General features: G+C 29.6%; 2 protein-coding genes across 2 annotated transcripts in view; one reads left to right on the forward strand and one right to left on the reverse strand.

Annotated features, from left to right (window-relative positions):
- Nucleotides 1–5761, forward strand: part of LOC102668756 (uncharacterized) — an 11839-nt gene extending 6078 nt beyond the window's left edge. The window contains exons 2-4 of the mRNA XM_041013950.1: nucleotides 4358–4656; nucleotides 4753–5031; nucleotides 5495–5761. Coding sequence (XP_040869884.1) covers nucleotides 4358–4656; nucleotides 4753–5031; nucleotides 5495–5677 — 761 coding nt within the window. The 3' untranslated portion in view covers nucleotides 5678–5761. The remainder of the gene's footprint in view (nucleotides 1–4357; nucleotides 4657–4752; nucleotides 5032–5494) is intronic.
- Nucleotides 5762–8462: 2701 nt separating this feature from the next.
- LOC100796695 (uncharacterized) lies at nucleotides 8463–10757 on the reverse strand. Its single transcript, XM_014773796.2, has 6 exons — nucleotides 10599–10757; nucleotides 10374–10514; nucleotides 10003–10116; nucleotides 9450–9683; nucleotides 9202–9366; nucleotides 8463–8943 (listed from the first exon to the last, which is right to left on the reverse strand). Exons 1-6 carry the CDS (start codon nucleotides 10650–10652, stop codon nucleotides 8662–8664), a joined length of 990 nt encoding a protein of 329 aa, XP_014629282.1. The 5' UTR covers nucleotides 10653–10757; the 3' UTR covers nucleotides 8463–8661.
- Between the last annotated feature and the right edge of the window lie 1792 nt (nucleotides 10758–12549).

A 12549-nucleotide genomic window follows, 5' to 3' on the forward strand; every position in this document is an offset into this window, starting at 1 on the left:
TCCAAAAACAGGTTTAAAATGCTGTTCTGATGTAACATGCAAAATAGGGCTTTCTGCTGTTTCTAGAGCTGAATATATGCATGTCATAGAAAGCTTAACTTTTTTCTCAACGTAATACAAACAGAATGTGAACTATTGGAAAGGCTTTTCATTATCTACGTATTAGGATACGTATGATGCTTTCCAATAAGCCACATTCTGTTTGAATTACATTGACAAAAAAGTTAAGCTTGTTATGGCATGTATATATTCAGCTCTAGAAACAGCAGAAAGCTCTATTTTGAATGTTACATCAGAACAGCTTTTTAAACCTGTTTTTGGATTGGCTAAAAAGTGATGGTGTAACGTGGTGAGTTGGATTAAACTTGATTTTGATCAAAACTTTGCATATTTGATTATCTTTAGTAGAATTAATTTTGATGGAAAAAATTATGGTGGAGTGTTGAAGCAAGTAGGAATAGTTTTTACTTCTATCAAAATTAATTTTAGTTGCATTTTGTCTAATTTATCCACACATCAATATTCTCATGTGGTATATATTTATCATTTATCGATGATTTAAAAAATATTGATTTAAAAATACAATTAAAAGTCTTACTATATTTGTTTACTTTTAAAATCATTAAAAATATATAATTAAAAGTCTTGTGATATATATTCAATTTTAAAATCATTTAGTTATATAATTTATCCTTACAATCATACCATTAATTATGTGATAAATCATATTAAAAGAATATATATATATATATATATATATATATATATATATAACAAAATAACTAATTATGAAAAAAAGTATACATAGATATTAAAACTCATTTTGATTATTATATTCACAAAATCAATTTTGATGCAAAGTATCTGAAAAACATTTATAAAAAAACACTTTTTCTAATAGTATATATGTTATCTAAACAATTAATTCGGTGAATCAATTTTAACCATAACTAATTCTGCAAAATTAGTTTTATCCGTGTCAATCCAAATACACACTAATTTAGTAAAGGAAAGATGAAAGGAATTGATACAGCTTTTTTTGGAGTGGCTTAGTAATAATTCATTCTCACGGAAAAGTAGTATATATATATATATATATATATATATATATATATATATATATATATATATATATATATATATATATATTATAATTAAGGAATAATATATAGAAGAACATGTGTTTCCATCATTCAGATCTGAGGTTAGCATAAGTCATGCCTCACCTGCAGAGTCTAGCATCATGTACATCAAAACCATCATCAACCATATAATAGGTACAAGCCATTAGCCATCATCGTCATGGTTTAGATGAAAATTATGGCCCTGCAATTTTGTATCTGAGGTCGTGCCTTCTCGCCTATTGAGATTGAGCTTTTTGTTTCACACTCGATCATAGACTTCTAATGCATGCAGCAGGGCAATTGTTCCATTCCGCAAAAGAGTAGGTAAAGGATTTAACCTTGTAGTGTAGCCAAGTCCACGACTTGAAGATGATATAATCCAGTATATCAGCATACATTTTCAAAAATTGGTCACTCTGTGAGTTGGTTAGCCTACTCTATAGTCTATGGACTAACTAATTCATTTTTATTATTTTAATAAATAAATAAATAAATAGTTGAATAATAAAGCATTTAATTTTATTTATAATTTTCATTACTTTCAAATATACTTCTTACCTTGAAAAAACATTACTTAAGGGTAAAATATATATTTAGTGTTAAGTCAAATTTAGTTTTAATTTGAGTTGTTTCAATTGAATTAATTTGATTTTTATAACTAAAAAAAAGGTCAATTAGATCTTTATTCTTTAAAATTATATGGATTTAGTCTTTATTTAGTTGGTTAATGCACAAGGACTTAATTCACTTATTTTTTAAAATATAGAAATCAAATTGGTCTATTTGAATTTATAGGAACTAAAACCAAATTTTACTTAAATAAAAAAAATATGTTAAGTTTAGCACGACTCTGACTAAGTTTAATCTGATCAATTTTATATTTTTATAATCTAAGTTTTAAGTTGTTATTTGTCAAGAGTTTTTTTTTTTTTTAATTTTGGGTATGACCTTTATATAAGTATGACTTGACCCATTAACATATTTTAAATAATTGTTTCAGAAGTATAAAAAATAAAAAAAATTATATAATAGTAAAAAAATATATGCATTGAAGTTTAGGGTGCGAATCAATGACTTAAATGTTATTCCTGGATTATCCCAAATTGAATGTGTTGTATTCCTATTCACTTTTATTTATTTATTTATTTAATAAAGCCAAAAAAATTCATAGAAAATAAAATAATTTTAAACTATAAAATGTGACCAAATTCACTCACAAACATTAAATGTGATAGATTACCAATGTGTTTTAAGTCCAACCAAAAGAATAGAACTCATATTCTTAGGTACCAATCTATACTATAAGAATTAATTTGTTCTACACGTTAAAATTATTCAAAATATCAACTCACTAAAATAATTTTATAATTTTATTAAAATAATTATAATATTATATCATGTTATTAATAATATTGTTAATAAGCCCAACCTATCACTTTTATTAAGTTTTTTAAAAGTCTGACATCTAACCTATTTAATTAAAATAATTTTTTTAAAAAAATCTGAGTCTCACTTATTTGTTAGACAAATCGGGTTAAGTTAGACTTTAATTAGTTCGAGTCATAAACCTTTCTGTCGATGGTGTGACTTCTTACCATCTCAAATCATTATTTTTATTCATATACTTTTTTATTTCTTTTAATCTCTCTTATATTTTATTTTTATTTCTAGAGTTTTAATATTTTTTTAAAAGAACTTGATATTACGTTTATATATAGTCAAATAATTTATAAAAAAATATTTTTAAGTACAGATAATGCAATAATTTCATATATATATATATATATAACTATAAAAGTATAAACATAAATAACATCATATATTTATTAACCAACATGGTATGAGATGGTTAGTGGATATTTCAGGTTTTAAAAAATCATATATTTGTAAGAAAAAATGTGTATAAGTTCAGCTTAAATTAAATTAGATCAATTTTTAAAGTAAAATTCCAATCAGATTCAATTGAATAAAAAAATCAGTTTCATTTATTTTATTTTTAATATGATCGTAATTTCATTTTCTTTCTTCTTCCGTGCCCATTCCTTCTTTGTTTGGCTTTTGAAGTTTGGACAGTACTATATGCCTATTTGGTTTGGCGCTCCAAATCCCAATATACCCACTGTTGGTGACTTGTTGCTTCATAAAGGCAGCGTCTTTGGCTCTCTTCCACTTCGTCTCTGCGTCACAAGAAATGGGTAGAAAACGTGCTCCAAAAACAGCGACCGGGTTCAAGTGTCGGTACGTAGATTCTACTACGATCATGTCTCTGTACTATTCCTGCTTCTATTCATCATGGATTTTCTGTTATTCTGTTTTCCTTTTGTTGTAACGTTTCGAAAGTTTCTCTGTACCTGTGTCATGTGCGTGATTGGTTTCACTGTGTTCCTATTATTGCTGTTTATGGGAAATTTTTTATTTTATTTTATTTTACTGCTTTTTGGGTTTGGTTGCATGCATTATGCATAGACTCAAAGGCTTTGGTTGGGTTAGGGTTTTATATTTTTTAATAGATGGATGGATATTGGTGAAATCGCGTGATTAGGAGAAAAAATGTAAGCTTGCGATATGTGCTTGATTGCATTTTGTGGGTGTGATATGTCAAGTTATCACTTTTTGTACTTTCTACGGTGAAAACTTGATTATTTTATTTTATTTTTCTCTTCACCTTTTCGAGAAATACTATTTTAAGGTCTAATAATCTAATATCACCATGGCTTTATGGTTTCACATGTCATGTAGCTGATTTTTTTTAATTTAAGAAAAATAGTTAATGAAATTTGTTAGGGTGTCACGCGGATCACGAACACATGATGGTGGTCACACAATAGTTTCTCCCTTTTGGAGGCTGCTTCAAAAGAATATCAACTTCTGGGTGTTCTTTTAGGTGTTTGTGTGTCAAGATAAGTGTTTGATGTTATTTTAACTTTCATCGTGTGTATTTTATGTGTTATTTGCTCACCACTAACTTTTTTTATTTTTGTTGAAGAATACTGTTGTGGAACCACAGCCTTCCATTGGAAACATACAATTATCAAGGGCATTAGACTCTCAGCTTGAAATCCCACTCCCTGGGCTTACCTCACCAAAGCATCCAAATTTGTTGGTGGATGGAGTGGAAATGCGTCATGCAAAAAGCCCGGCACAGGAGCAAGTGAACCAAAAGAACATGAGCATCAAAAGAAGCCTCCTACCTCAGCTAAGAAAAAAACCAAATTCTGTGGTGCATCTGTGAGGCGATCGTATTAAAAGTTCAGTTGTTAGTCACCCTAATACCACCAATTGTTACATTGAAGTCGTTGAGGATTTAACTGTTATTGATAGTGAGAAAGATGAAGCAGATACTCAACTTGAGCAAGTATTATTGGCAGACCCAGAGTTGGAGTTGTTGGAGCTGCCGCTGGAGCACGAGCATGAGTCCGAGCCAGAGCTGGCATATAATTTGGGCGAGAAGAAGAGTTGGAAAGAAAAAGTTGACTGTGCATTACAAAGAATAGAAGCTCTTGATAAGACAGTAGAATTGTTGAAATCCAAGGTGTTTTATAAGTTTGTGTTCAAGACTCCATGTGGTTGTTATTTTTCCTGTGATTCGTGGCTTGCCTCATTGATTTACGTGCAGAACATGTAACAGGTAGATGAGAATATTGTCCTTTGTGAAGCCCCATCTATGTCATCTATAAGTTACAAGAGCATGTATATTGACTCACAGAAGAAGGTTTTGTTTTATTTTTTCCAATTTAATTTTCTAATACACCTTTTAAGGTTTTTCCTCTTTGTTTTTGTTATGATATTCATCTCTTTTTTTTTTTATGTTGTTTATTGCCTCACATATATGCAGGTTGAAGCTTTAACAGTTGAAAATCAACGACTAAATGGAAAGCTGGAAAATGCTCTTGGCAAAATTGGAGTGGTATGTTTCAACATTATTATCATAGTCCTCCATGTAAAGCCTTTTTATTCAATATCATAATCTATTGCAAAAAATTTGTTTTTCCTCTTCTTGCCCCGGTAATTGGTTATCATTATTGTTAATATCATCTTTAAGAAAAAAAAAAGTATATATGATATTCGTTGATTTGAAGAAATATATGTTTCCATGAGCAATTATTTTGTGTTTCTTTCATTAAACTGTTGCTTCTAGTTTTGGATCAAGAACCTGACTTAAGATGGATAAACATTTCATAAAGTGGTTCTTGTGGTTGTACCACAATACAGTAGTATGATTTTTTTGTCCTGTATGTATCGATGTTGTATCTGAACTTATGAGTATCAAAAGTATCACCTTAAAAGGTACAAACCGTAATTGTTAATTAATTGAGCTTTTAGTTAACTTATATATCTGACTAAACTATCCCTGATGGCTTACATTGTAGTACAAAGACGAGATCCATGTTTTGGTGGATGTAAAGGATAAAACGAAGGATGCTGTTAAGGATACAATGATTTCAAATGTGGCAAAAACTATAGAAACGGCTGTTAATGTATCAAATCAAGCAATGCAAATCCACAATGCGTGCTCTGCTTCTGCAGTTAAGAGAAAGAGAAATGTAAGCTGAAGTAGGAAGCTAATGCTGCACAACTTATTCTTATGTATTGTAAAAAGTAAATTGGAAACTTGACACGTAAATGTAAAAAGTAAATTAGAGACTTGACACCTAAATGTGTTTGAGCCTGTGGTGCTTTTGAACCTTTTTTTTTTACATGGATTTCTGCTAGTTAATGTGATCATTTTATATTCTCTGATTCTCATGTCTCGTTTTACCTGATGGTTCATATGCCTTCAACTCATCAAATTCATACATTCTTTTTGTGTTTTGTAGTATATTAAGAGGAGAAAGAAATAGTTAAGCTTTAATATGTTTTAAATCTTTGTTAAATATGTGAAGCGATGATATGATAGACAGATAGTTCTCTCATCGTTGCTATGTCACTACCCTCATGCTTTTCTTGACCTAAGGTTATTGCCAAATCAGAATTCTTAACCACCTCTATTCAGCCAAAGATTTATGGGGTGCAAATGTGTCAAAATGAGTGGAGTTCTTTAGGCTTAAGTTTACCTTCAAAAAATATGGTACTAAGTTTGATTTATTTATTTAGGGGCCTATTCAATTAAAATTTTTATGGATTTTAAAAGATTTTTTTTTTAGAAAAAAGTCTTGAGGTATTTAATTAAGATTTTTAAATAATAAAAAAAAAGTTGTGTGGTATTCAATCAAGACATATTAGGACATTTTAAGAAATTCAATAAAATCCGTTGGTATTCAATTAAAATTTTTTATAATTTTAAAAAATATCTTATGGTATTTAAAAGTATATAAATTTTGATGAATTTTTTTTATGATGAATTTTAATGAATTTCATGAGATTTTTTAGTGAAAAATACACATTAAACAATCTTGTTCAAACTTTTGAAATTTCATGAAATTTTTTTCTATCACACATAATTCCTTTACTTTGTTGAAAACAATAAATATTCATATATTTTTTTACTCTTTCAATCAATGGTTAACATGTTTTAGAACATGTGATACGAGAGATCTTCTCAATTCTTTAAATTTGAGATATTTTGATTAAGTGTTTTATACATATAAACGAATGTGAATATATATGAAGATGATAAATATATTGTTTTAATGAATGTGAGAAATTGAGTTATGTATAAGTGAATAAATATATAAATGGAGATTTGAAATATTTGTGGAGTATGTTTTTTGTTTGATGAGATCATTATTGTAGGTGGTATACATTTTTTATATAATTAACACGATTTATGATTAAAGGAAAATGAATCTATTGTGTTTATAAATATGCTAAGAAAATTGATTTGTTGTGTAATAACTTTATATAAGATGAGTTTTATTTAAAAAATTTAGTAAAAAAAATTCATAGATCTTTATCAATAATTTTGAATGTTTTTAAAAAATCCACCGAGTCTTTTAAAATCTTAAAAATCTATGATATGTTTTCAAATCTTATGAATTCATATTTTATAATTCTATTAAAATTTAAACTACAAAATATTAATCATAAAAATCTTTTAAAAAATCTTAAAAATCATTACATTTTTGCAAGTCTTTTAAAATTTATAAGATTTTTTTATGTCAAAATAATCTTTTAAAAAATCTTAATCCAATAAACCCCTTAATGAAGTCAAATTTAAAGTTTTGACTTAATTTAGGAAAATATGAAATGTGAACCTTAATTTTTTAAATATTTTCATGTTGGAGGATGAGATAAAAATAGAGAATAAAAAAATTATACAAAAGTGATGTAATGATATTTTTCTGTATATTACATTACGGTTATATAAATATTTACAAGATTCTAGTGTTAAGCTTTGAACATGACTGTATAGTCAAGTTAAACTTAGGTTAGTACAATAAATAAAGCGTGATATTTACTTGTCACTTTTTATAGTTTATTTTGAATGCGAGCAATAAGAAACTTTTATTGAAAATCAGGGGGAGGATGTATCGGTAACATTTGCCTTTAAAAATAAAATTATCTTAATGGATAACTTTTTTTTGAATGGATCTTAATGGATAACTAAACCTATTTGAAAACAGTAAAAAATGGAAACCCATCAATTTAATTCCTAAAATTAGCATTGCCAATCAATTTAGTATTAATGTATTATAAAAACGAAAATTTAGTCCTCAAATATAAAAGTCATCAATTAATGCAATTTTTTTAGACAATGGCTTGAGTGTGTTGCAACAATTCACAATGCCAAACACTACAACAAGTTGCTCAAATTTTATGCTGCCTTTACCTTCTCTCTTCAGCAAATTTTCCTCATCGCCTTATTCAACGAAATCAATGCTCTCTTCATCCAAAAAAGAACTGAAGAACTATTATACCATATCAGAAATTTGAGGTAAAGCAAATGATATTGGCTTAAATTGGCCACACATAATAGAGCCCAAAGTAGAGCGCCATCGTTGAATGAAAAAATAAATAAAATGAGTACAACAACATGTACTCATAGGGTAAAAGAAAGCATGCGGGGACAACACACATGATTATCCTATCAGTTGGTTTATATACCAATCCTGAAACAACCATTTACCTTCCTAACCTACAGTTCCAATTGTTTCTTGCTGTCAGCTGGTGGAGCTTGGTATTCACAAACCACTTAAGAGTAGCTATGATTATGTGATAATTCATTTGCATCACTTTTAAATAATGAAGAACCATAAGCCAAACTCAAAGAAGTCCTCAAAACCAAAAAAAAAGAGAGCATATTTGTTAGTTAGAGTTGGATTCAGAATTCTTAATTTCAATTATCACATTATTACGAGCATAAATGTATAGTATTTATGAACAATGATGGACACTATATTTAGATCAGAAAAGAATTTATTTTTGGCAGAAACTAGGAGTATTAGCAGCATCATTACAAGGGTTGTTATGATGGTGCCTAATATTTTTGGTTTACTCCTCTCTCTCCTTCAAGAGAAGCACAAAACTTGTAGATATCGTCGTTTAGGGTGTGTTTGGTTCTCCATTTTCAGTTTACTCTTCTCCATCATTAAGCGAGTCAGAGAACTTGCAGATATCGTTCCTGGGTGTGTGTGGCTCTTCCATTTTCATCACCATCTTCATCCCTTGTCTCTTCAGCAATTGTTGGGGGCGGAGACGAGAAGTCTAAGTACATTCCCTGAATAGCATGCTCATCATATGACTCATCAGAGAGATCTTGCGAGGCAAGTTGGTGGTACTCCACAAGCTGATGAAGGCATTGATTTTCTCTGACCAGATTCGCGTTTTCATTGGCCAGTCTGGATTTCTCGGCAAGAAGTGCTTCCAGCTGAAGCCTCACCTGCAGCCACCAAATCCCCCACAAAGATTAGTTTGTTCTATGTATATATATTTTCTATCGAGGAGTTACTGGTGTCACACTCTCTAACACATTCTTTAATATTGGTTAAATTTATTGAAAACTACAAAATTACTAGTGAAGTTCATTAAATAAGAAGTGAGAACCATTAATTCAATAAATTCCAACCAAATAAAGTGTGTTTCAGAATGTGTTGCCTAATTCATCATAGCAATGGCTATATATGATAACTCCCTTTACCAGATCCTCTTCTTCAGGTCTAACTCCTTTTGCAAATCCATCACGCAGTCTCCTGTTCTCCTCTTCAAGCAAACTACACCTTTCTTGCATAAAACATAGATCTGATTTAATGGACTTCAATTCTCTTGCAAGTGAACCCGCTTTCGTCGCCATTGAAACCGCAAGCTGGAATATGCAAATAAACAACAATTAGCATGAAACTTCATCAAACCAACTCACTAATAGTTAGTAGCACAAAGAAAACCAACATTTTTTGCTCTCTTGATGTTCTTATCCATCAATTTTTTCCCATTCTCCTCCTTTTGTGAGTCAACGGCATCCTCTTCAGAGACATCATTAGGGTCAAATTTTCTTTTCATTCCTTGCTTTGACTCCTCCTCCTCTTTCTGTTTCTCTCTCGAATCCTCTTTGTTTTCTACCTTGTCATTTTTGCTGTGAAATATGTCAGTTAATGTGGGTGGATTCGCCAATTCTCTAGCACCCTGCGAAAAACGCAAATAGCTAGAAATTTAATAACAAGGGTCTTCATTTAATTGTAGTAATCTTTATTTAAAACCTACAGTAACGACAAATCATCAATTTACACATCTATTCAATTCAAAATGCAATTTCACTGCTCTCTAGTCCAATCAACATTAAGTTAGTTTGATTGAAATTAGACTCAAATCTTTTTGAGTAACATCTGATATTTAAGACTGACCAATAAATATTAGTCGTTGAAAAAATCAAAGGATATTTAGCACATATAACATGGTAATTAAAAGAAACTCTCTTTGTCCAAATTAAAAGTTGTAGACATACCTGTAGGGCATTGTCCAAATTATTGGACAACAGAGAGAGAGTGTGGGCAACTGAGTCAAACCCTCTCATCAGCAACATCGAATCTTCCTTCAACCGGTTGTTGCCTTCTACATTCTATAAATATAAAAAAGAAATAAAATAAATTCCACTAAGTAATTAATCTAAATCTTGGGGAATTAATCCAATTCCAATCAAAATGAAAAAAAAAAATTGATGGTACAAGATAATTTTTTTATTAACAAATGTTAATAGTTAGTTTTTGTTAATAGGGATCGAACCGAAGACCTTTTCTCTTTCTTTTTTTTTCTTAACCACTCACTCAATAAATCTTATATCTCCAATTGTACAAGAAAGTAGTGGAGGACACTAACCGTAGGAGAGTGAGTTGAGGTTTCGGATTGACGAGCATCAAGGAGCGTGTCGATCCTGCTCCTGAGAGTGCTCCAGAAACGTTTATCAGAGGAAGGGCTCAGCAGAGGAGAAGAACAAGAACCCATCACGCTCGTGCCCTCCTGTCACCCAAAAAAAAAAAAAACTTCAGAAACGAAACATAGACCATTTGCAAGCAACGTTTAAGGTTAAGAGAGACAAGAAACCTGGCTGTTGTCGAGGTGGAGAGGAGAAACTGGTGTCTCCAACGAGGTTGTCATTCGCAGTGCTTATTGGAAGAGAAGAGATAGAGAGAAAGGTAAGGTAAGGAAGCTTAGCTTAACGGCTAGTTTGAAAAAGTGTTCTTTGAAAAGGGTAATACGAGGATTTTATTTAAATAGATAGATGGGTCTATAGTTAACGTTAACGTTCGGAAATGTATGTTGTTGCTCTCCCCCATCCCACGGTAATTAATGTTTATTAGATTGGATTTAGATTGAAAAGTAATTAATGATTTAAAGTTATAAATGCTCTAAAAAATTAAGGTTATAAATATTTTTTCTGTTATCATATTAATCGATGATAGTTGTGTTTGAATCCGATATTTTAGTAAAGAAAATTAAGTCTTATCACCCGAGCCAACCGTTTGTAGTATTATAAATATAATTTGATCTTTAATTATAAGTCATTTTTTCTTTTTATGTGTCTGAAAGATAATAAATAAATTAATAAATGTAATTAATATTTTTTCTATTAAAACTTTTTAATTCCCTGATATGATATTTATTATTTTCTCATTTATAATAAATGTATAATTAATAAAAAATAAATTTAAATAAGAAAATAATTTTAAAAAATAATGATTAATATTATTTGAAATCTTTTATTCACATTGCATCATTAAGAAAATATTTTTTGTTTTAAAGGTTTGAATATAATATCAATTTCAAATTAAATCAAATTGATCTTTTGCAAATTAATAGTACTTTTCACGGGTTAAAATGTAATTTAAAACACTTTAAGAATAGAAAAAAAAAACATAATTTATAAGAATTAAAAATATTGCAAGAATAAAAAAAACTCTAAATTATAAGCACTATGTATTTAAGTCTTTTATTATAATTAAAATATTCGACAATTTTGGTCGTCCAATATAGAAAAATCTTTTACTGAGACCTTTCAGAAATGGATTTGGGCTTAATTTTCAGCACAAATGTTTGGGTGATGCTAGGTGCACCTAGTATTATTGCTAGTGTACTCAGCATTTTAAGTGAATGGGCGAAAAAAAAACTTAAATACATATGACTCATACGGATCAACTTGATCCGTATAAATCATATGGATTTCATACGGATCAACTTGATCCGTATGATTTGTATGAATCAACATAATTCGTATGAGTCAGTTGATCTGTATGTTTAAATTATACTTACGGATCAAGTTCATCCGTACAAATCATATGAATCAACCATAAGGTAATTTTGGAATTAATAAAAAATGTTGGATGCACAAGCAATAAAGTTGGTGCACCTAACATCACCCCAGATGTTTCTGGATATTTTGTAGTGTGAGAATAGTTCATCTTTCCTTTTGCTATTCTCACCCCATAGCTTTATTGTAATTTTCTTTTTTAAAAGAACCTTTTTGTGGAAACTAGGTCCTTCTTTGAGAATTGCTCAACACTGATGACTTTTCTGTACCTATTAAGATAAGATAGGCTTAAATCTTGACATAGATCTTAAGAAATTTTCGTCTATTACTAACTACTTATTAACTTATTTATTAGCTTATGCTTCTAGTGCGAAATTGCTATTCTCATTTCCATTTTTGCTCCTTATCCTATAACTTTTCAAAAAAATTAGAAAAAAACCTCGCCGCCCTTTAGCCATTTTCCTACTTCCCTTTCACCCTTCTCCTTCTCTGCTCACTTTTTTTGCCTTCCTAAATTATGTTTCCACCACAACCCATTCTTGTTTTTCCTTTTTTCTTCTTCTGCATCCACACTCTTTCTTTTAGATTCAGTCGAATTATGATTCCATTGTATACAGTAGAATTATACTTTCGTTATATTATAGAGGGTGCAAAAAATATAACAACTTAATACATTTTTGTTGTTACCTTATACAACAAAAACATATTTTCATTGTAAGTTTTGTTTGCACCTCCTACATTGTAAGA

The sequence above is a fragment of the Glycine max genome, chromosome 3 (genome assembly GCF_000004515.6).
Source record: "Glycine max cultivar Williams 82 chromosome 3, Glycine_max_v4.0, whole genome shotgun sequence".
Lineage (NCBI taxonomy): Eukaryota > Viridiplantae > Streptophyta > Magnoliopsida > Fabales > Fabaceae > Glycine > Glycine max.

What these genes read in the sequence shown, in the direction of transcription:
- LOC100796695 (XM_014773796.2), bottom strand. Translation starts at nt 10,652, where the DNA reads ATGACAACCTCGTTGGAGACACCAGTTTCTCCTCTCCACCTCGACAAC. An exon ending in TCCACCTCGACAACAGCCAG is followed by an intron (nt 10,515 to 10,598) that starts GTTTCTTGTCTC and finishes TTTGGGTGACAG; the next exon opens with GAGGGCACGAGCGTGATGGG. An exon ending in CCTCAACTCACTCTCCTACG is followed by an intron (nt 10,117 to 10,373) that starts GTTAGTGTCCTC and finishes TTATATTTATAG; the next exon opens with AATGTAGAAGGCAACAACCG.